General features: G+C 32.0%; 1 protein-coding gene across 7 annotated transcripts in view; it reads right to left on the reverse strand.

The window, feature by feature from the left end:
* Positions 1 to 4,940: 4,940 nt before the first annotated feature.
* USP45 (ubiquitin specific peptidase 45) overlaps positions 4,941 to 25,814 on the reverse strand; it is a 79,538-nt gene continuing 58,664 nt past the window's right edge. For 3 of the 7 annotated variants that reach the window (XM_072642917.1, XM_072642919.1, XM_072642918.1), the window contains 9 exons: positions 21,322 to 21,403; positions 19,621 to 19,712; positions 18,185 to 18,268; positions 17,774 to 17,917; positions 13,408 to 14,098; positions 10,075 to 10,172; positions 8,151 to 8,237; positions 7,159 to 7,312; positions 4,941 to 5,934 (listed from right to left, as the gene is read on the reverse strand). In XM_072642917.1, coding sequence (XP_072499018.1) covers positions 5,804 to 5,934; positions 7,159 to 7,312; positions 8,151 to 8,237; positions 10,075 to 10,172; positions 13,408 to 14,098; positions 17,774 to 17,917; positions 18,185 to 18,268; positions 19,621 to 19,712; positions 21,322 to 21,403 — 1,563 coding nt within the window. In that variant the 3' untranslated portion in view covers positions 4,941 to 5,803. The remainder of the gene's footprint in view (positions 5,935 to 7,158; positions 7,313 to 8,150; positions 8,238 to 10,074; positions 10,173 to 13,407; positions 14,099 to 17,773; positions 17,918 to 18,184; positions 18,269 to 19,620; positions 19,713 to 21,321; positions 21,404 to 25,814) is intronic. The other 4 variants (XM_072642920.1, XM_072642921.1, XM_072642922.1 and 1 more) reach the window with 2 other exon arrangements.

Here is a 25,814-nt window from a genome sequence, read left to right on the forward strand (position 1 = left end):
ATCACCTGTGTCTTAACGTCTACAATTTTTGCCTAAGACTTCATCTTTAGCTAGGTTCCTTCCATCTAGGTTCCTTCTTGAAGTTTCATCTGCATTCATGTAAATCAATAAATGTGGGTAGTGATCATCTACTTTTGACAAATCTTGGGAGGTTTTCTTTTGGGAAGACAAAAGAAAATTTTTTTTTTTTTTGGTTTCATGTTTTCAGTGCTCCATCTCTGTTTTCTCCATCCTCCAACTTTCTGGTATATAACTTGATTCACCTCTTACTTCTTTGGCTCCTTCTTTATCTTGGTCTTCACAGTAAGAGCTTTTATACTGTATTATTCTGGATAACGCAGAGTCTATACTCCTCAAGTCCATTTATCCTCTTCTAGGAGGGATATCAGTCTGAATGTTAAACACCAATAGTATTTGATTGTAGCAGGAATACAATGCTATCATATTGCTTGTTTTCTGAATGGGCAGGGGAAGGACTAGAGTGAGGCAAAGAATTTGGAACTCACAACATTTTTAAATGAATGTAAAATTAAAAAAAAAAACTCAAACATTATATTCAGGATTAGTTATTGCAAAATTCTACCTATTCTTACTGCTTACTGGAAGTGAGCTATCAAGTTCTTGTCTTTTTTAATATTTCACCATATCTATGTGATGATATCCACATCTCAGCACATTTTTGGAAGGACACTGGCAAACCTGGAAACCACCATATGGTTAAAGGGACTGAGAATGTTTAACCTTGGAAAGAGAAGACTTAGGAGTTTTTCTAACAATTAAAGTTATTAAAAATGGAACTGGCTATCAGGGGTGAATGCTTTATCATTATAAAGACTTGAGCATTAGATGAACTTTAGTTAGGGATGTGATAGGGGAGGTATTTGTACCAAATGGGAAACTGAACTAAATAAAATCTTAGGTTTCTTTTAGTGCTAGTATTTTATGAATCAAACACTTTGTGAAAATCTAAAAACAGAGATTATTTTAAGTGTAGGCTAAGTATTTCCATCAGTTGTTGAAGGGGGGGAAAAAAGGACAAGTGGAAGGTCTATGATGTTGCCCTGGATGGATACTACTAAAGAGGATTTTTAAAGATGGGAACCAGAATCACACATAATGAATAAGATATGAGGATTTGTGATCGTAGTAGAGAAGAAAATATCCATAGTGATGAAAACAGGGATCCATGAAAAAAGTAAAAGCATCCTTAATAACAAATATGAAACACTGATAGCCAACAATCTTCTTTGCAAAGCCAATTACATCAGTCTTAATACGCACACATCAAATCAGCCAATATTTATTAAGAATGCCCATGTTTCTCCCAATAAAATCAACATGTTAAACCAGATGCATGATTATCTTTTATAAAACAAAGCAGAATATTTTAAATTACAGGTATAATGAAAGATATGAATATATGACCAATTCAAAATATTTTTGAAAATTAAAAATATATTGTCATCTCATTTGTCTGTTGTACTATAAATACATATCCTCTTGGCAACTTTACATTTGCAATAAACATTTCATATAACTAAAAATACAATCAATTTGATAATGCACTAGTATTATACTGAAGGTTCAGTTTTATTGCACATAAAATATAAATTCTGCTAAGGTTATTCTATAAGAGATCATGCAGTTAAGAAACAATTTGCATGAAAAGGGACCTAGAAATAGGCAGAACACTTTTAATGATACTTAAAAAAAGGTATTAGCTAAATTTTTATTTCTCACATTAAGCAACATTTACTTCTTCAGGTAGCTATATTCAGCATGTATGTATTTGAGTCCTGATGTCAATAATCACAGGTAGGACGCAAGTTAGTAAATACACAACCAAACAATTGTTTGCAAATACAAATTCACAGAAAACTAACCCTTTCTATGGATGGTTTATCATCACTCATCTCCTAACTCACCACCACCCTTTCTAGTCATCTTAAAAAAATAAAACCTGAAGAAAGCATCTCTTAAGCATTATTTTAAATGGTAAAAACTTGAGTACAGTAAGCAATACTGTTTTCTCTAGCAAATATATGTAATTGACAGTCATAATTTTACCACCGAAATGCAAAAAAAAAAAAAAAATTAGGGAGAAAAGCATAGTTAAGCATATATTATAAACTAATTTCTAACCTCAATTGCTGAGGATTTCATTCAGCCAAGGGAAGAATTCTAGCCCATGGCAGTTGAGTTGGGTATCTATAAAATTTCCAATCACTTGTTCTGCTTTTTTTAAATGTCTTTTTCAAAATGGACTCTCACTTTAATTATCCTTGAAGATATGTATCTTTCTATTAATAAGATTGCATTGTAAACTTTGGCAACATTCAAAACAAAGGTTCTGTTTTAAAATGTACTATGTATGATAAATAGAATAAATACATGTTTTCTCTGCAGCAAAAACTATTACCAACACATTATATTCTTAGTAAAATAGTATTTTTCTATTCAGAAGATGAATATTCTGGACTGTGCATAATAAGAGAGCTCCTAAACTAAAGGTCACATGAGAAGAAATTTCAAGACTAAAGATCTCATAATTAGTATAAAAGCTAAGGAAATTAAAAAGTGAACCACCATTCTTCCATGTTATTTCTGGAATAATAAATAAAACCCACTCTGGCTTTTGCATACTAAAACATCTGCTAACTAAACTATTAAAAAAAAGCTAGTGTAGCTTTCAGAATACTGAGGTAAAATGTCAAATCCAGAATACACTGATAAACATGCAGCACAGCTAAATGGAAAGATCACTGGGAATTCAAGTCATGAGAATTAGGTTCTAGTTACAGCTCTGCTACTATGAGAAGAGTAACTCAGAACCAATCAATTAAAATCAGCTAATCTCTTAATCTTAGTTTCCTCATCTGTAAAATAAGTAGACTAGACTATACCAGCAATCAATGACCTTTTAAGGGAAAAGAGCCACTGTTATTATTTTTTAGAAAATAACTTTTTAAAAACAATTGATGTCAGAGATTTTACACCAACTTTATGAGCAGAGTGCACATTTTTAAACAGAAGATGGGCACTAGAGAACTCCTAAAACTTCTTCCTGTTAGCATTTGTAGTGTCAAAGACAGAGAGAACCTGGCTCTGAGAGGATGAGGTATAAGAAAGGAGGAATTATCAGTAGTAGGCAAAAAACAAGCTCTACGTACCCTACTCCTATGCTGAATGAGAGCCTAAATGAGGAGAATAGCCCCAAATGGGGTAACCCCTCCTTTTAGGACACTATGCTTCCAACCATGGAACATGAAAGCTCTGATAATTTTGGATCAGTAATCCATTGTTCCTAATAATTAAGGCTTTTGCCTGTTAATGAGAGGAGTCAAAATACTAAAAGCTGCATAAAAGTAAAGATCTGTGGTGGCCCTGGCAAACCCTGGATCAGATCACTAAAGCTTCCTTTAGCTCTAAAATTCTATGACTATAAAACTTATGCAACTGTAATCAAATCAATGCTTGAGAAGCTGTTTGATTAATCACTAGTGCTAAGTAGGAGCTGAAAATTTTTTATTCTCTGTACTTACTTTGCTTTATCTGGCTGGGAAGAATTCCTCACTTCCCTTAATTTTTGGCCTTCCTAAAATAATCCATTACTGTCTCAGGCTTCATTTGTATAAGTAAGCAGATATAAAGTAAGGAAAGACTGGCTCTAGTTTCTTTTTAAAAAAATCAACCTAACACAATAGGAAATGGGTTTTCAACAGAAATTCTTCAGAGAAATGTGCAATTGCTAGTAATGGCCTGGTGGGTTTAGAAACAGAGATAACTGACATTTAGCATCATCAGAAAGAAATAGCTAGATTAGTAAAGAGATAGCTCACTAATAATTAAGCTAAAAAACTCACTACACTTCCTTAGCATCTCCTTGGATTAGGATTTATCCTATTAGATCATAATTTTGATAATTAAAAAAAGCTTAGCTTTTCCAGATTATGCATGCAAACTTTTTCTCCCCCAAAATCTTAGCATGTGTATATCTCTCAAATGACGAAAAATTCAGAACATAAAGATGCAATTGAAATGTGAACATTAACACTTAATAAGAAAAAAAACAACACAAATTCTTTAAAGCGTGTACTATTCAAGTCCCATATTTTGTACTCTATCAAAAGCTTAAGAACTAATCACAATCTTTAGTAGTCAGTAAGTTACTGAAAGGTCTACTTCATATTTCTGTGTCAGAGTCCTGGTCTAAGGCGGTAGCAATGATCAACCAATGCACTGCCACATTTTTACTCCAATTTCCCAACATTTCCTATCTTTCTTCTCAAAATGAGAATGTATTAGAAGATAAACATTTACCAGATTCCCTGAATAATGACAGCTATTAATTCCTGTGCATTTGATTAAGGTACTCTGAACTTATATAACTGGGGTCAAGCACATACCATTGTATACCACATAAAGTGGTGGTGTACAATGGGAACTTAGAAAACATCACTTTAGCTTACTTTTATTAGCTAATGTAAAATTTTGAGTTGTCATATGCTACGTATTTTTTGTGAAAAACTATTTTCTTGGATAAATAATGCCTTCAATTCATTGAATTTTTAAAAGTGATATTGTGAAATCAAACTTTTATAGTTAAATGCTGATGATAGGCTAATTTACAATAAATAAAATTGTATGCGATATTCCTATGTCCGGAAAAATGTACCCTGAGTACCTTAAAAAAAAAAAATCTCTAACCCTGAGAAGTAATTTTAATACTTTTCAGGTCCAGAATATAGTAAATAGATTTAGTTTTACTTGTAATTATTTCATTTTTTGACAAAAGCTACTATTTGTATTTATTAAAAAAGCAATATTTTCAAGGCAGTCACAAGGTCAAAGAAAAAACTATTTCCAAAATACATAAGAAACAATCAGAAACGCTAACATTATATTTAATTAAATTAAAATTAACCCAATCTGAATGTATATGATATGCTGAGTACAGAAAGGAATTGTAACCTCAGAACTTCTCTCCCAAAAGCTAAAGTCAATATTTACTAAAATATGACTACAAAATTTTATAATTTCTTGCAAGAGAATGTTATAAAGACTACAATCCTGATAACTTTAAAATGTAATCTAGCAATTTCCCCATGGTATTAAATGAATTGACAACTATCAACTGGGAACCTATTACAAGTTGGCTACATATAAAACTTTACTTGGTGATCCCTGCGTAGGATATTCTTCAAAATCCATTACAGGTTGGCTGAAAACATAAAGGTGGACAATTTTTTTTCTATACTTTTAGTTCTCAAAATACATCAAAGCAGTAAGCCAATTACTTGTTAATAAATCTACTACTAAAAAGATTTGAAACCATATACAAGATTTGTCAAAAAGGAATGCATCTAACTTCATGTTATATTGTATTACGTTAGATTTTACTGTTAGTAGTTACGTTTTAGGGGACAGTAACTTGAAAAAACCTAAATCTATATAATAATGAGACAAATTCTAATACCATTTAATTATATCACCCAGAACTCAAGGGCTGCAGGTCCCAAGATATAAAAGACACATATTTTTTGACATAACCTTAGGAAAAGCAAGTACTATGCATTTGATTTAAGGAGATGGTTCATGAAAAGTTTTGAGGAAATAAAACTTGTTTTAAAAGGGAATAACCAAAAAACTTTTTAAAAGTTCAGGACTATCTAAGGGATGCAGTAAATTATATGAAAGAAAAAACATAATAAAGGCACACTACATATTCAGTTTATCCCTGTAGCATTTAAATAAAGGTGGTCTAAATAGTCACTAACTTTTTCACAATTATGAACAAAGATCATTATAATATCCTTTCATAAAAAAGAAGGTAAGCCTGTGCACTAAGTGCTCTGGATTCTGGAACCATTTGCACATGAGTATCACTAACATGCACCCATTGTCCCGCTGATGCTCCTGTTGTTTCTTTTAAACCTACAATAAAAAAATAAGGAATATTACAAATTTTTAAATTATTTTTTTTCTAATTGTGGCATTTAGCTCAAAGAATTATTCTAATTTTGAAATAAAGTATCTATAAAAGGAGTTCGGAGTTTTTAAATATATGTGTATGTGTGTGTATACATACATACATACATACATATATATATATATATATATACATATATACATGAGAAGTAGAGGAAAAAGATGTTGTCTTGATAGTTTCAGTAAAAACACAAAACCTTTAGAAAAATACATGATTTTAAAGTACACTAAACATTTTAAAACTACCAGTATTTGACCTCTACTCTAATATCTGAAGCCTTCTTGTTTATAATGCTTAACTTTAAAAAAAACTTTAAAGTTTATAATAGGAATCCACCATTGTAAAGAGTCCTTTCTAGTATAAAAGCTATTGTCCTATGTTCTGAAAATTTTAATAGGATATTATGTTATTTTATACATTTACAAAAGCCTTTAAAATTCAAAGCTGACCAAAAAAATTGAAACCTTGAATCCAGAGTATGACACAATGTTTTAGGGATATAATAATTTAAGATCCTTTTGTTTCCAATTCAACAGACTATAGTTTTAAAACCACTAGTTGGGAGATATCCCATTACTTTCGGATATGTTCATGCCTAGACTATTATTGAAATGAGTTCATCTTGTCTTTCTTAAAATTTCTAAAGAAAGTGATGCTACAGTTCCCCTTAACAAGTCAAGAAACTTTCCTAATATTTAACTTTATCTTTTTTCATTCTTGTCAAGGGTGTTTTATTTTGATTACTAGATAACAGCTCTGTGCAACACCATCTATCTCTATATATCGCTAGATGTTGTTGCATATAAACAAGTTCCTTCCTGGGTAAAGCACCTTCCAAGTTGCACTCTTTCAAGACATTAAGATAAAGGTAATAAGATAGTTATTTATGTAATAAAATAAACATATTAGATATTCTTAAAAGATTTGTGTCACCAAGTCCAGTATTATTTCAGACCAAGAAATATTCCTATAATTACCAAGAAAATTCAAGTAAAAGGGCACTGTTCATTATTTCTAATGAAGACCATTTAGGCTATAAATTTTCCTCTTTAGAAAAGTAATTTTTACTTGATAAAATGAAGAAATTAAATTTCGATTTATCTGATATACACATATGAAGCAGAATTTTAATATCTGAAGGATGAAAGAAGCAATTAAGGATGACATACCATGGATATTTTTATTTCCCACAAGGTGGTCCAATGATTTCTTGGAAGTTGCTCTGACTTTCACATAAGCTGTATAATGGCCTCCTCTCATTGAGCCACTATGTTCCACTATTCCATAAAGACCATAGAGAACTCTCTCTCCACTGGTTACATTCTTTTTTTCAAAGAAAAAACAAAAAAATTCCAAATCAGTATTTTGTAGGAGAAAAGGATGCTGAGGGAAATTCAAAAGGATGATTAGTTAAATTAATATTAAGTCACTAAATACAGTCATTATAAAATCTGGCCACTTCATAACTTCAGTACATGGAAAATAGGAATCAAATTTACTTACTTAACAGAACTGGTAAGAAACCTAAGATTAGTAATTAAATTTATTGTCTGGAAAAGCCTAAGTCTTTAGGCTATTTTATTACCTAATAGCTTGCCCTTTTAGGAAGTACAAAAAACTGTACTAACATTAGACCAGAATTCTTAAGAGTATTTCATTCAACAGACAATCCTATCTTACTTAAATAATTCCTACTTCCCTGATTATCTGTGGAAAAATTGTAGGCAACATTAATACACCCAAGTATCAAAGATACATAAATCACCTTAGGGGAGAGGATCATTACATTCAAGGCCACTCTTTAATATACTCTTTTTTGTGGACTTATGACAATGAAGGTTTTTAAGATCATTATATGATACAAGGAAAAGAAGGTCAAAAACTTGTTTCAACAATAATTGGGCGGCTTGATTGCTCATGGCCCTTCACCAATGTCCTTTGCTTTCAGAGATGCTGTGAATATTTGTATATTACATATTAATAACTACCCAAGGACAAAAGAAGGCTGGGCAATGAATACAATATTCCTAATAAGCTGATTTAAGTAACTGTGTATTTGTTTCAGGGAAAGAATACATTAAAAAAAAGTATACACATACATTGGCTAGAGTGTACTTCATAGGTATTATCATAAATGAAAACAATTCATTCCATACTCTACCTTGCAAGTAACGGAACAAAAGGGCGCTAGATCTAGCACAAGCGGGAAATCCACGTGTCTGTTTACTTTTCGTAGACTCAAGCCAGCCTTCAAGAAAAAGAGTACAAAAAATGCTGAAGTCCATGGAATTGATTTGATTTTGTAGACTCTGCCACCTCAACTCAGCTGCTTTCTTACTCTCTAACTTCCCTCAGCATCTGCACCATTCATTCCTCTGTCAGGCTGGGCCCCTTCTCCCCCTGGTAAGCTACTTTTAGAGATACCATTCTGGAGATAAGCCCACACAAGGCATGTTTCGTTACCCTTGCAGCCATTCTGATTCTGTCTCCTTTGTTCCCTCTACTGCCCCACTTTTCAACCCCCTTTTATGTGTTGTCATTCCCATTAGAATGAAAGCTCTTTAAGGGCATGGACTAGTATTGGTATTCCCCCAGCTAAGTACAGCGTCTGGCATGTAGTAAGGACTTAATAAAGGCTTTTTGCCAACATTAAGCATAGCACTTTATTACATAAAACCCAAAGATGAAAAAAGTAAAATGACACAAAACTCACTTCCTACAGATTACAAAATATATATACAAAAGGTGACATGGAGAAGTGGATAAAGGCCCAGTTCTCAATGTCAGAAAGATGGGTTCCAGTTACAATTCTGACAACTGGTTCAGTGACCATGAGCAAGTCTTTAATGGCTTAGTTTCTCAGGCAATTCTCAAGACTACAAATTGTGTAGTTGCACATTAGCATAGGGAGTTTCCTCACTTGGATGCTTTCTACAACGAAATCAGAGAGCTAGACCAAAAACTAGAAAAGTAGAAAATTAAAGGTGTCTAACAAACATTCTAGAACTGGCATTTGACTAACTTAGTGCCTATATTTAAAGGTACGACAGCAAAGATAATTATGCAGATTAGTGGTGGGTTTTTTTTATGAGTATGAATAAGCATGTAATTTTATCACTTTTTTAAAAATTTAAATACACAGTATTATGCAGTAAAAAGAACATTAGAATTTTAATCGGGAGACCCAAGGTTCTAGTTTATACATGTGATCTTGGGCAAATTTATAAATGCCTAAGTTTCTGCTTCTGTAAAGTATTTGGAATACTTTACAAGATGATTCATTAAGCCCCCTTTTTAGCTGCAAAATTCTCTAATTATTTAATGTTTGCTTACTATAAATAAGGGGAAAAACTCTAAAGTTATGTGCCCACTACCTTTTGTTTTGATTTTAGGCTTCCACGGGAAGGCCCTAGGGGGAAAAACAAGTATATTGGGAGCCAGAATTTGTCTCTAGGTGTTTTTCTTTAAACAGAAAAGCACTAAATTATAACAAGAGCTTAAGATAGATTTTTTTTAATTTTTTATTTATGTTTTCAAAGACAGTTTTTTATCCTAAGCTATTCCTGTTAACCATTTCTCATAATTATACGGAACTTCAATTTTTTTTGTTTGTACTTGGACTTTGTGGGGGGAAGTGAGAGAGGCTTTTACAAGTAAATTTTAAAATGTAAACTATTTTTAATGAAAAAATTTATTTAAAATATTTTGAAACAAATTTTTATTATAAAAAAGTTAAACATTGTCTGTCACTCAAGTATGATTTCATTGGTTTTACTGGTAGTATTCCATGGGATTTGAGGTTCTACTAAAAAAAAAAATTGAAAATTCACCATTTCACTCAACCAATCGCAAATATTTATTTTTCAAAGCACTGTGCTAGGTATCATGGGAAAGGTAATAAGAATGACCTGCCGTTATGGAATTCACAATCTGTACAATGCACACGACAAATGACACTGAAGTGCAATAAGGAAGACATAAAATGCTTGTTGGGTGCTACAAAGTCTAAATTATGATCATAAGCTACGTATCAGTTCAATGTTTATGTCTGTAGCAGAACTAATTGCATTGATGTGGACTTTTACCTGATGGAATCTTTTAAGATGGAGAATAAGAATGGCTGGAACAGCAGAAATGAGCAACTGTTTCCTGGCATTGGTATACACGCCTTCTGGTTTCTTTTCTGTATGAAATATAATTTAAAAATATATCTGTAAAATTGTATGAAACTATATAATATATAATTACTCACTATTGCACTGGTTGTATAGTGTGATAAATTATCAAAAATTTAAAATATAAACTGGAAAGATCTATAAAAATACAACTACAAGAACCAAAAAAAGCAAGATTCAGAATGACCAAAACGAAAATTAAGAAAATATTGAAAGACAACCGAATTCAGGTCAAATATAACAGTCTGTCTTAATCCCAGATTAACTGAGGTTAAAACACATTAACTTTCTTTTAAGAAATTTATGAACTCTAAGAAAGTAAAGTGTTGTCAACAAAAATTGCTGAATTAGGTAACTTCACTAAACTTCTTTATGGAAAGGTACTATGGGAGTATTGTTGCTTCTGAAATGAGTGATATAAAAATAAAATGTATAAATAAGTTAGAAAAAATATAAATGCAAGAAAAGAACTAAATAGCACCAGCAACAAATACTTAAAATCAAGTTCTACAGACATCTGCAAAGTCTCACTGTGACTCAAGTGAAAACTTCATTTACATGTCATAAACTTGACATATACTCATCTTTAAATTTCTTTTAAAACAATGCAATACTTAGTATTATCTTGAAAAAACAAAAATATCCTCATTTAACATTTTCAGAAATGTAGTATTTCTTATTGAACAAATATGCTGAACTTTATTGTCTCTTGAAAATTCCACCTTTTCTGTGATATTCAACATGAAATTAAATACATCTGTACAAAATTTCAAATCAATATATCAGTTATTCTAAGATCCAAAAAGACCAGGGAAAATTTAACCATGCCTACAGTCTTAAGGTCCCAAACTACCTCTTAAATGGACCAAGTACAAAGATCAAAAGATCCTGTACTAGGTTCAAACATCTAGTACCAGGGTCAGCAAACTATAGTCTATTGGTCTTTATTTAAATTTATTCCTTTATTTAAAATCCCTTATTTTAAAAACTAAGTTTAACTGTAATTTTTTTTTTGGGGGGGGCAGTTAACAATCAGGGTTAAGTGACTTGCCCAGGGTCACACAGTTTGTAAGTGTCAAGTGTCCGAGGCCACATTTAAACTCAGGTCCTCCTGACTGCAGGGCCCTGTTCTTTCTACTCCACCACCTAGCTAGCCCCCTTTAAAATATGTGATATATTCTTAGCTCAGAGCCCTACAAAAATAGGTGGTGGTAGATTTGGTTGTTGGGCAATAGTTTGCTAGTAACTACTGATCTAGTATGTCCTAGAACCACACCTGAGTTAAGGTATTTGTGTATCCTTGCCAGCATTTAAAAACTGTGCTCTCTATGTCCACTGGAGCTCTTGAACATTCATATGTAACACATACAGCTTGATTTATCACAAACTATCTAAATGTTAGTGGTGTGCTACACAGGATTCTCTGATTTCAAACCACTTGTATATCCTAGCACTTAGCACACAGTACCTGATACATATTTGGTACTTTAAAAATGCATGTTTATAAAAAATACTAAGAAGTATATTTTGCTTTCAGAAAAACCTATAAAGACTTACATGAATTGATGCAAAATGAAGAGAGCAGAACCAGGAGAATATTGTATATAATATTATATGATGATCAACTGTGAATGATATCACTATTCTCGGCAATACAATGATCCAAGACAATTTCAAATGACTCATGACAAAAATGCTATCCACCTCTAGAGAAAGAACTGATAGAGTCTAAATACAGATCAAAGCATACTTTTTTTCCTTTTGTTCGGTTTTCTTTTACAACACAACTAATATGGAAATGTTTTGCATGACCGCACATGTACAACCTATGCCAAAAATTGCTTGCTTTCTCATTGAGGGGGAAAGGAAGGGAGGGAGAAACAGAATTCAGAACTCAAAATTTAAAAAAAATTGTTAAAAAATTTTACATGTAATTGGGAAAAAATTTGAAAATTAAAAAAAAAAATGTGAACTGAAAATGTTTCTTGTTGAGATTTCTGCACAGTAGGCATCTACTAAAAATCTATAGAAGACCCACCTTTTTTCAAAATGTCTGGACAGAACTTGGTAAGGTTTGTCATCAAAGAAACCAATAAGGAAATTGTAGTGGAAACTGATTTTTGCATTCAGGTTTTATAAACACAAATGTTTATAGGATATTGTGATATATGAGTAAATGCAGTGTACATTTCAACCTGGGCTTCAATAGAACAGCTACATATTGGGATCTGATACTGAATAATCCAAGTTTATAAATTTATTTATTTTTTTAATCAATTCAGACAAGGATGCTTAGACTCTACAAAGACTAATGTTAACTAAACCCCTAAAAGATTTATTTAGAATAACCAATTCCAGTTATCCTATGCTGCCAGTCACATATCCTCTTATCAAATAATACACCATCATTTGCATGAGGTATCTCTAAATTCTCAGGGAACTGATCCAATTAGGAAATCAGTAGGTTCAATCAGAAAATTGAGACAGGCATTTCTGTCTAAAAATATAATTAGGGCCAGTTATACAGAATCAGAATACTGTCTCTCTTGCTCAGTGATGAAAGCACACTAGATATTATTAATTTTCAAATCTTCTTACTCAATCTTTGCTCAATGATCACTAAAATACCTGGTTAAAACTTAATTTACCTTGTACTTTTAAGATTTGTTGTGATTTAGGAATTTTTTAAGCTTATCTTATGTTGGTTTATGTCTTACAGGGTCATAGGACCATAGGATTTAGGAGTGGAACATCATCTAGTCCCACATCTTCATTTTGCAGATGAGAACAATGAAGCCCAAAGACAGAAAATCACTTGTCAACAAGAAAGTAAGTAGCTGAGCCAGAATTTAAACCTGGATCCTCTGACTCCAAATACAGCGCATGTTCCAGTCATTACACTATATTAGTTGTCTAAATGAGATTTGAGAGGCACCTTAAGGTAATCATTTATATATTTCATATTTTAGCTACAAAACAGTTATCTTCCCAGATAATTCTATCTACTGTATGTGGAATCTTATCTTTTAATATGTGCTGTATTTTCTGACTTGGTCTACAGGTCTTACGGTTTATCTTATTTGAGGGAAGTAATTCAATCATTTCACTTCAAATATTATTAACAATTGCTATTTATAAGGTGCTGGGATGACAAATTATATATAGTTCTTTCCTTCAAGGAGTTTATTATCTAGTACAGGGATGAGACAATAATGTTAGGAAATAATTAGACCAAGAGTTTACCTGTAGAATTGATTTTCTTTTGGTACATCTGTTTCTTTTCGGTACAATTCTCACACAAAAGCTTGTTATTTCCCATTAGTAACTCCACAGATGTAAACTGGTAGAGACAGGACTGAATTGAACATTCTTTGGAAGAAGTTGTATAGCTCTGAGAAAGGGTTTGAAAAGCATTCTGGGGGCCATGGGATAATGTATACTTCTCCACTGAACATAATGAATTACTTGAAAAATTTAATGGCTGGTGTTCATTGTTAAGCTCTGTACCTCTAGTTACAGTGTCACTTAAGCTGATTTTGGCAATGGCTTCAGTGATCATTTTCTTACCACTCTCATTGGCAATTGCAAATGGAAGTTCAGGGATTATTGATGAATGGGGAGGAACACCTTCATGCAAAAAAGATAAACTATTGGATCTAACAGAAATGGTTTGCTTTGAAGCACTTTCACATTCTGAAGCCTCACTGTCAGCATCAACGCTGCTTTCAGAATGGCTGACTTCTTTCTCACTTCCATCAGTCTGACTTGCATTTGCTGTAGTCTCAGACACCCTATTTGTGTCTCTTATGGACAAAATTGAAGAATCCCCCTTTATTTCAAGGTTTCCATTTTTCTGATGCATGATAACAGGAATTTTCTCTTCTTCCCCAGATGATGATTTTCTTACAAGTCTTCTTTCATAATTTAGCTGATTCTATAAATTGATATGATGTTTTCAGAGAAAGAAAGGAAAAATGGACTTAAAAATTAGGTTCCAGTACTAGTTTAAACTTTCTAAAATTATCTGCTAACATCTTATTTTTCTCCAACAAATACCATTTGCAGCAATTGAAATTTCTAAATTTGAATTCCTTGATTTTTTAGAAGCTCAATATTATTATTTTAAGAAAGATAACAACTTACCAGGCATTAGTCAACAAAATGTTGGTATACAATGGCTAATTCCAATCCAAAATTATAAACAAAAAAGTACATCACAAGTACTGCAATTACTTAATGTTGAATATCTGACAGAATTCAGGGAGGAGTCTGTTATCTGTTCCAAGTTTTGCTAATGAATTACTAATATGGCCCAGAATATAAAAACAATTTTTATTGTGAAAGTGACAAGGATAAAAGAAGCAAAATCTACCTCAAAATTTAAAATGAATTTAACCAAATGCTTTATTTTAACTAGTCAAAATAACTTTTTTCTCCTTTTTCAGGTCTACTTTATGACTATGATTGTGACATACAAAAAACAAACAAAACAATCTCACAATGAAAGAAAGGATGGAGAAAATCTACAAAGTGAACAAATCATTTTAACCTGGATGTTTCAGTGAAGTGCTTTTTCAACTATAATGCTGCATTCATAATTGTCCAATTCCTCTTTAAGTTTACTTTAGTTTAAAAGTTTACATTTTAGTTACTAGTAGGTACATCTAGAAAGACTTTTCAGTAGACTAACCATACTAATAATAAACTGATGCTAAGGCTTATTTTTCATGGAAAAGGGGAAAATGAATGGGAAGAATCCCCACAGTTCTGATGAATGTTCAATCTAGGCCTCAACTTGTTTATTTCTCCATCTGATGTCCTGTGCTAATAATTTTTTGCCTTCTACCATTTTCCAATAAAAATTCTGCATTCGTATGGTTTTCCGTACTATTTTTACATTTGTTTTCCATCATGGCAGTATGCATGTCTTCCTTTCTCTCCATCAGTTGCCCGCTTGCTTTTTCTTCCCTGCCCTCTCCCTCCTTCTCCAGCATTCACATTTTCAGTTTGGTCTCTCTTATTAATTGTGTATTTCTTTGTTGATGATTATCATTCTTCATATTAGGTTTTGTAAGGTCTTAAAAGGAAAGGAGTAGCATAATTTAGCAAGTAAAAAAAAAAAAGAAAAACCTACTAACCATTAAAATATTTGTCCTGCTTATTAATTTTTTAAGTTGCAAGAAAAAAAAAACCTTTGGAAGTAATTATGATGTCTGAAATCAACAAGTATTTGACTCAATGAAATTAACTAAAAAAAAAAAAGGCCAACAAGAAATTTAATTCTTTGCCTGTTTTCAGGTGGATTTTTTTTTTAGGCATTCCAGACAAAGTATCATCAACTATCAGTCCAGACATGATGAAAACAAATATCCTTTCTTAAAAGAATTACATAATTTGTAAGATTTGGAAGAAATAGTTATTGGTCAATTCAAATAGTGAGGTATATTTAAATGATCAGAATAAATCTCTCTTAAAATTTTAATGATAGTTACCTGTGGCACAGAGAAGTTAAGGGATTCACCCTGAGACACAGAGAAAGGAAGTATATGTCAGAGGTGGGATGAGGATCTAAGCAGTCTACCTACTAGGCCATTTTACTTAACTTCTTCCAAATTGATAGAGGCACTGAGGTTCAGAGCACAATCTCTTATATGGGAGGTAATGAGTAAAAAATTTAATTAATTCCAAGTCAGTAAGCCACAGTCAAAAAATGCAAAACTAAAATTCTTATGGGATGATGCAACTTAATAGATTTCTGAGTTTTTATAGGGAAGATTTCCCTTTGAGATATGATATAATATATATATATTTGCTGAGTTTTCTTCTCTCCTGGTTAAATTCTCAATTTTCCTAAAAGCTTTGGGTTGATGTAATCATTTAGAACTGAATCCTTTCCCCTACTTCTAACTTTATTTTATTAGAATTGCGTTTTATCTTTGTTGATTTAACTAAGAGTGATCTCCTTATGTTTTTTAATTTGCTTTTTGTTTTTTTATCATACAGTGATAGATCAAGTGCTAGAGGTCACTTAGTCCAACTCTGCTCTCATTTTACATGTGAAGAAACTAAAACCTAGAATAGGTAAATGACTTCTCTGGAGTCACAAGTAACAAACAAAAAAAGGTAGTATCTAAATTTCAATCCTCTGACTCCGGAGCCAGTGCTCTTTCCACTATATGACACTGCCTCCCAGTAAATTATTGTGCTGGAGGAAACTTCCAAAGAATCTGTTCCTTCTACTTCTATGAACTTTAATTAAATGTGTTAACTTTGTACTTTAATCTGGTAAGACATATTTTAAAACATGTTTACACATACAGATTAAAATTATGCATACCTGCTGAGATTTTACGTATCAGGAAAGTTAATAACAATATGCCAAAACAATACTCACCCGATCAATATTACAAAGATAACATTTATAAACACAAAATGCTGATTAAAATGTTTTGTTCAATTTTTTGTTTCATAAAGATAATATTATAAGAAGTTTATTTTTAGAATTATTAAAAATAAGAAAGCACATGAGATGATTCTGAGGGAGGGAGAGGGGTGTAGAGGATAACCATGATGATGTAAAAAAAAGAAAAGGCATCAATTAAAACAAAAAGAAGCAAGCAACTTCAGCTTTTTTTGCTTTGATGCCTCCAAAAAGGCCAATTAATAATGAAATCATTATCTAGAAAAACCACTGTTTGGATCCTGAGGTAGCTCCCATGTGTTACAAAATCAGACCACATTGTGCTAAAATGGATATGAACCATATTAAGAAGTTAGAACTGTGCTTTACAAGCTCTTAGGCCACAGAAGGCTCAGCACAACAGGAAAGCATGTTTTCCTTATATTGGTTTAATTTCTATAAAATTTCATATTCACCAACTAGCACTGCCTATTTTAGTCAATACCATACCACCTGTAATTTAATCTTGAATACAACCTGGAGGGCTAAGAAGTAGCACTAGTTATTAAGATATTCATTTATATGTAGTAACTATATTAACATCTAAAAGGCATAGAACTTTCCTAAATTAATGTTCTATTCACTATATTTCACTTACTCTAAAATATCAATGACCATTTTGGTGAGAAGGTGACTTACTGAGGATGTTTTTTTTTTTTTAAATTTAAGAACAAAGACAACTTTTAGGTCCATGCAAGCTAGATTCAACACAAGTGGAGAAGGAGAAGGATGAGAGAGGACCCAAGATGTCATTAGGGAATTCCTAGGTCTGCAAACTCCTTTCAACAGTAAGAGCTCAATGGTAATTGCTCATCTTAATGAGATGCTTAAGGAGACTGAGAAGCTAAATGACTTGCCCAGGGTTATATGGGCAATATGAGACAAAATCAAGATCCAGCCCTTAATGAAGCCTGCACAGCACAGACAAAGTGCTTTATTACTACCAAGAGAACTGGAATGAGGTGCAATGCTGTGTAATCCATCTTTAGCCCTGCTGAGTATAGTATCATGAAATTATGAGTAAATAAATTCAAGTAATATGCATGACACTAAAATTAATAAAATAATAATATTAAATATCTTATTTGTGCAGATTTTAAATGAACAAAAAATAAATCTACATACTAAATGCACATAATCTTAGCTTACCTTATCTTTAGTTAAGGAGTGTTTCCTAGTACTTTTTAGATGATTATTCGTTGTAGTAGCAGTAGTACAGTTGCACTGATCTAGGACTGCCTCTTGTAAACTCTTACATTTATTCACTCTTCCCAATGGAACAGGCTTTGACACCTAGGTGGATCCACATATAAAAAAATTCTATAGTAAATAACTTTTAAAAATACCCATTTTGTTCTCATAGTCACTTGAAACATAAAATTATCCCTTCTCCTACATACCAACCCCAATAAGTAACAAACATAATGGATTTTAAAAATCCTTTGTTATTAGACAGATACTAAATTTAAAAAAAATTTTCATTTTATTATTACTTCTTTTAGGAATTTAAGTAACTAAAATATTACTTAGAAAATCTTCAATAATTTTCTTTTTTCTTACCCTTTCTTCTATTATAGGAAGTGAAAGATCAATGAAAGGTTCTTTCATGGCTGAGATCTTTGAGGAAAGAAAAACAAGAGAAGACTAAACAAAGTATAAATATAGTAAAATTCTTTAATAATTATTGTGAGGTTTTCATTTTTAAAGAAATACAATTTGTAAAATTAGGACATCAAAACCACAGAAACTAACGAAAATTTAAGAAAATTTTCTTTGTACATAACAGTTTAGAATATTGAATCATCAACAGTATAGAAAATCTTTTTCAAATGATATAAAGAGCTTAAATGTATGGTGCCATAATGTTTTAATGATATTTGAAGTCATCTCAAAGGGAATAACATTTATTAAATTTAAATGGGACAGGACATAATATAATCTGATATAACACATAATGCATTTTTAAAAGTGGGTAGAGAGAGAACACACTGGAAAACGTGCCAGCATTTTTGGCCTATTTTTCCATTATAAACCTGTACCAATTCAACCCTCTAATTTTTCAAAATTTCATAATGGCAATAAAATACCTTATCAATAGGTTCAGATATTAAAATAAGAATTACTAAGCAACAGGAAGCCTGTGAGATGACTTAATCAGAATTTTCCAGGTTAAAAAACTAAGTATGGCATTTGAAATGAAAATGAATACCAAATCCAGTAACAGAATTCAATGGAAAAAAAAAATCACTAAGTTGGATCAAAATAAACTTATTTTTGTGTCATTAAAAAGTGCTCGTTGGTTAACAGAATTCTATACTTCAATGGAAGGGAAATAACAGTAAATTATATTTAAAAATCAATATTTTGTTTTAATATTAACATTTTAAATTAATATTTCATTTTAGGTTATTACAATAGTACCAGACTTATTTTCATGCAATATTCTTCACACTCTGAGCTATTAAGTAAGTTAATATGAGCCACAACATCAGTTTTCCTTACAGGCTTGTTTTGAGCATCAAATGGACATAACGCATAAAAGCATGGTGGGGAAAAAGCAAGTGTCTACATGGGTCTAAAATGATTTTTATATTCATGCTCTAGAAAATAAGCATCTAGGAATGGAGAGTATCACATTTTATTTTTTCCCACTTAATAATGTTTTTTTCCCCAATTACATGCAAAGGCAGTTTTCAACATTCACTATTTATTTATTTAGGAGGCAATTAAAGCTAAGTGACTTGCCCAGGGTCACACAGCTTGTAAATGTCTGAGGCTGGATTTGAACTCAGGTCCTTCTGACTTATGGGCCAGTGCTCTATCCACTATGCCACCTAGTTGCCCCTGAGTATAATATTTTAGGTGGGATTAAGTTATTATGAAATAATTCTTCATTAATACATTCTGCCACATCACACTTAAAACAAAATAATCATAAAACCAATTTGTAATTGTGATCTATTATTCCACATTGAATTGCATTCCAAAATACCTACATTTTCACATTCCTCACACATGACTGTGCTAGTCAATTCACCAACAAAGATTCTATCTATGAGGTTCATCTTCACTCCCTCTCTTCCATATGCTGTAAAAATAGTGCTTTTTTAATTTGAAAACATATGTAACATCAATAATAAAAATAAAACATTTGATTTCATTCACACATGATCAGAACAGTGTAGTATTTACTTTATATACTTAATATATATGATATCCTTCCTTCCTCCACCCTTAATCGCTCTCTCCCCTCAATTTTGAGAGAATCCTAAACCTCTGAAAGGTTAGTTACAACAGATGAAAAGTTATAAACTATATTTAATAAAACCTATTTACTGAAAATAGATAGTAGAAAATAGATACTGAATCACAATTCAGATGTAACTGCTATTTCCAAACTTTCTGAATTTCTTCTCCATTCACCAGTTTAAGCATTAAAATGTCCAAGTACAAATACTATTTTATAAGGCACTAAAACATGTAATTGACTGCTACTATTTTGTATTTATAAGAGTACACATTAAAAAAATTATAATAGGCATATTTTTCTATCTATCTTTCTTCTCTTCCAGGACCCATACCTGTCATATTTCACATAAACCTTTAAAACAATGTCATACCATGAAAATAAATTTCTTTCGGGATAATTCTTTAAAAACAGGAAGGAACTCTAAAAAGAATGAAGTTTACATTTGCTACATGAGAAACCTATCTAAAAACAGCTGTCTGTGTATGAATGCATTTATATAGACAGACACAGAAACATACAAAGAGACAGATATCTAACGAGATAAACCGACAGAGACAAAGAGAAACAGATATACAGGTTGACAAAGAGAGATAGACTTGGTCTAGATCTACAATTTCTGGCAACTTCTGGTGTGGAGATTCCCTCCAATGACACAGATTAGCAACTTTCCTGAACTTCCACGTCTACAATGCTGCTTGGGACATTGGGAGATTAACTGATATGCCAAAAGATTACATAACCAGGACATGTCAGAGGCAGAAAGTAAACTGAAGTAGTCCCAACTACAAGGACAGAACTCTCTGTCTACTACACCAGAGGCATTAAACTGGAAAGGCCACAAGGAAGTGACCCATCTCTCCAGTATACCCTGAACCAGATTAAAATGTAATTGGGAAATATTTAATAAAATAAATAAAAATACAACAGAGATAATACATGAGAAATGATAATGATCTACACTGAATTAAAAAAACTTCAAGTCATTTTATTTAGTAAACAAACTAATGCTGAAGAAAGAAGTAATAAATGTGTGGAAAAATCCAAGTTGCTAACAGTGGGTGATTCATAAACTACTGTCTAAATCAAATTACTTGAACAATTTACTCAGAACTTGTGAAATACATCATCAATAAATTTCAAATGTGAGGAAGATGATGGTATTATGGGTTTAAAAAGGTATAACATGAAAGATTACAGAGAGAAAATTCTGCTCGAGAATACAAAAAACTTTCAGTTACAAACGAGTTAAAAGCAAGATTAGTCTGAGTTATTCTATTCATACACTAGATGGCACTACTCTAACACAAAAACTCAGCCAGAATAGATTCAGTCTTTACAATAATCACTTCACAAGAAAATGTAAATAAGAAATTCTGAGGAATGCATTAATTATTTTTAAGTTAAAGCTGTAGATTATATAAATGTGACAGTAAAAGAGTTGACATACCTTTGATTTTTTTTCTAGTTTCCTCATCTGCAGTTTTAGTAGTTGGATTATTAAATGCTCTTAGAATACCAGTTTGTATTCTCTGTAAAACAAATTCAGTAATAAGTATTTTAAGGTGGAAAAATGTAAGGCTTGAATTTCTTGAAAAAGACACAGTTTAATTTGTTGTACTACAGAACCTGTTCTTCTGAATAAAAATGTATTTCTCCATAGAGGTGTCATTGTATGTCAAATCTGTCAGAGGTTTGTAAGCTCCCTAACTTTTCACCCTTCTACAGTAAAAGAAGTCTCAAAAGATAAGTCATACCCTCTTGGGGCATCAATTACCTTTTCTGCAAAACAGAAAGATTAAAGTTATGATCTCTAAAAATGAATCTTTAGCTCTAAATTCCATGAGCCCCAATTTCTAATGGTGTATTCATCAAAACACCATTTTATAAGTTTTCTTGTGGTTTAAAAATGTCAATGCAGCTCCAAAAAACAAGGAGTTCATTCTGCTCTTAATTTCAAAGTTTGGGATTCATTATTTCAAAGTGATTTATCATTCTTCAACCATGGCTACAGAAAGTAGCCATCATCTATTGTAGATGATGAAAAAAAATTAAACAATTTCAGACAAGTTATTTTACAATTTTTTTTACTTCAATTCCTAGTTATATAAATTCTTCTAAAACAGTCTTCACAGTATTATGTTGATTAGCACTAGCAAAGACCAGGATATCAATTGTAAACCTCAAGAAAGAACAATTAAAGGTTTCACTAATCAGGGTTTAGTGCACACTTAACAATCAAGAAAAATCATTTGATGGAGTTAAAATATACTGTCTACTTAATTAAAGCCACTGCTGGCTATCAAATAAGCAATAATGTTTACATTTCTATACATCTCATATTTTTCCACACTCATATACAAGTTTCAGGTATTAAAAACTGTTCAAGCTACATATAGAGATGAATTTCTAACAGGGTTTCTAGGAACTCAGGTGACAGGGTCCAGGTGTGAAGAAAGTCCCCATCTTAAGCAGATAAGATAGAACACTTCAGCTTCTTGGGGCACTTGGCTAGCCTGTGGACAAAGGAGTTCTTAAACTAACCAAGAACTTCCTTGGCTGAACGAGACCCATAAGACTCTTACATCTCTTCCCATCATCTCCCCTCCAGCGATAGCCAGTCCCCTCCCTTAAGCCCTTTGTTAATCTGGGATTCTTTTCCAAGCTGGCACTTGGGTTAAGGCCCAGCTGCCCCACCAGTTACATAATTATAGCTCTGCTAATTCCTAGAACAGATATTAATGTGAAAATACTGGCAGGGTTTGATTTGGTCAAATATATATTTGAATATATGTTGAATATATTTGAAAGATATATTTGAAACATAATATTTGTGAAATTCAAAAGTACTTTTATACTTGAAAATCATTTTTATTTAATCAGTTTAGTTACTTTATCTCTGTCCTGACACTCCAAGTTACTGCCCCAGAATCCTGATCTGACTGGTTCATTTCTATTATTTTATTTAGCCTGGATCCAGACTCATCTAATACTCCCCCATCCAGCCTCCAACCTTCACCTACTACAGGTATTCCAACCTCTCTCCCTGGCACCCTGGGCTTCTGATGGATGAACATTCTTCATATGTAGCTTAGACCTGAGCCACCAAGCTTCTTCCCAATCATACCTATGCTTCTATGCTCCTGACCACGACTTCCCTTTATGTGTTGTTTCCCCTATTATAATGTAATTTATCTTTATAGGAAAGGCTGGTTTTGCTTACTTATATTTGTGTCCCCTGCATTTAGCAGTAGGTGATTAATAAATGCTTTTCTAACCCATTTTCCTCATGAATGAAAGCAGTAGCTAGCAACTCACAACTAGTTGCCTTCATCCTGGGCATGTTTTCTCATACAGCAGTTATTCAATATACTGAAGGATTTCTTCTCATTATGAAACTGAGTTTTATTTATGAATTGCAATCAATGGCCTATAATAGTAGATCTCACAGAGATCTGTTACTAGTTTCCTAAGAAGTATCTTGAAGGTTATAATTATTTTTAGCTTACTGAAACATCATTGTGAATATGTATTACACTATGTAGGGAAGTCTTTATGTCAAAGAAATTTTCAACTCATTAATATGGGCTGTTTAAATTTGAAATTCACAGTAATTTAATTTGGAATACTGCATGTATTAAAAAATTAAAAATATTTTTACAATTCAAACTACTCATTAATTTTTAGCCTATTATCTAAATTATCATGAACTAGTTAAGATCTTATAAGCTGATCAAGACATTTAGCTATGTAAAAATAAAAATGGAAGGTCTGAAATAATTTCAAATTAAATAATAAGTTCACCTCTTCAGCTTCTGTGCTAACTTGTGAACTAATGCTCCCTAGCCTTGATCCTTAAAAAGCCAATAACAGACAAAAAACTATAATCAATAAGTAATTCACTGACTGTTATAAAAATGTTCATAGGCCTATAAGCAACCATCTTTAAAGACACAGTCTTCGGTCAGAGTATTCCTATCAACTGTAACACATTAATCAGTTAGCAGTAGGATCCAAACTACTTTAAAACCCTTCATTTAAACAGTTTCTCAAAACACCAAAATAACTGCTAAGAATGATTTCAATTGAGTAATTGACAGTTCCTGATTTGAAAATATTCCTCATTTAGAGTAATACATATTTTCAGAAAATATAGAAATATTGAGAAAATGTTGAAATCAATGATAGTAAAGAAATTATATCTGTAATAAAAACAAATGAAGAAAATTAGAAATCCTTATTGAAAGAAAAATTTTAACCCTGACAATTTCAAATATAAGAAAACATTAAAAAATAATTGTAGTAGCTGATATTTTTCAATAAACTTCAATATATTCTAATCTGATTCTAATTTTAACAGAGCCACTTTTAAAGCCATAAATGATTTCTCTTAATTATACAGCTTATATATTCTTAGAGTTTTTTAGTATTACTGAGCCATAGAGAAGGCACTACATGAACACATGATTAGACTGTTCTGTGCAATTGTTCTCCAAAAAACTGTTCCTACAATCCTGGAGCATTCACTTTAACTTTGTGTTCTACAGGATTATTCTTCTAAACTTTACATTCACTAGAAAACATTTTATGAAAATAGCCTGAAAGAAGGTCAGTAGCTGTAATTATTTCTAAAGGATTCTGGTGGCAGACATATTGCTGTAGGCTTTCTTCAATCAAAAAACACATGGTAGTGACACTCTACAACAATAGCACGATTAACAGCTGTGGAGTTCCCAGGCTAGACAATGCTGCTACTGCTTGGGTACTCACTGTATCTGCCTGGCACAACTGTCATTGCTCACAAGGCTGAATAGATCCTCAGACTTGACACTCTAATTTTGTCACACAATCTAAATTAGGAAAGAAGAGCTTTTCCTAGTAATCTTGCTGAGCTGTTTGAGGTAATAAAGTCACACACACCCCATTCATACGTGCATCATTACAGCAAAAGAATTAATTGCAGGATTTGGTACCAAATTTCATTAACCCAGTAGCACAAATAAGTATTGACATATTTATATTATAGATAGGCATTAAAAATTCAAAGTAAACCACCTATCAATTTAAATTGGATTAAAGTACTTGGCAACATTAAGTAAACATGCACTTACAAAATTAAGGACAATAGTTCCTTCTATCAGTCTGCCTTAATTAGTTTTATTTTAACTGACAATTATATTATCTATGGGGAATTAGGCCTCACATTACTTTGACCATCTAGTATGTGACTCTCACAATTTGTTACTCACCTACCCTTCCTCCAATGCTACAGTCACAATAATTACAAAATATAGTGTAATACTGCAGTTAGCAATTTTACCCTGAGACAGACTTCGTGCTTTATTAGATAATTTTTAAGAAATGCTGGTTGCTAATTTCTGTGTAATAAATACTAAAAATAATAAAGAAAGGTTTACACTAACCACAGTTAGTACAATTTAAAAACCTAATACATTCATTAAGATTGTAAGATGGCTGAGAAAAAAGTTACATATTTGGAAAACAGTGAGAATCAACGTGAAGACCTACTTACTGCTGTACATTTCACTTTGAAATATGTGAATAATAAATATGTGAATAATAGTAGTAGTAGCTGATGCTTACATAGTGTGTTAAGGTTTGCAAAAGCATTTTACACACATTTCCTCATCTGAGCCTCACAACAACAGACAAGGTAGCTTATTACAGGTATTATTATCTTCTTTGGGTAGAAGAGATAGCCGTTTCAGATAGGATGTGATTCAGAGCTTGGGTTTGAATCCAGTTCTCCTGACTTTTAATTTAATACTCTTTCTACTACATTTATGCGACATCTTAAAGTTTTCAAAGTATTTCCCTCACATCAACATTATGAGACAAGAATTATATGTATCCTATTTTATAAATAAGAACATGGAGGCTCAAAGAGGTTAAGTAGCTTGTCCAAAGCCATTCTGTTAGTAC

The sequence above is a fragment of the Notamacropus eugenii genome, chromosome 2, assembly GCF_028372415.1.
Source record: "Notamacropus eugenii isolate mMacEug1 chromosome 2, mMacEug1.pri_v2, whole genome shotgun sequence".
In the NCBI taxonomy this organism is placed as follows: domain Eukaryota; kingdom Metazoa; phylum Chordata; class Mammalia; order Diprotodontia; family Macropodidae; genus Notamacropus; species Notamacropus eugenii.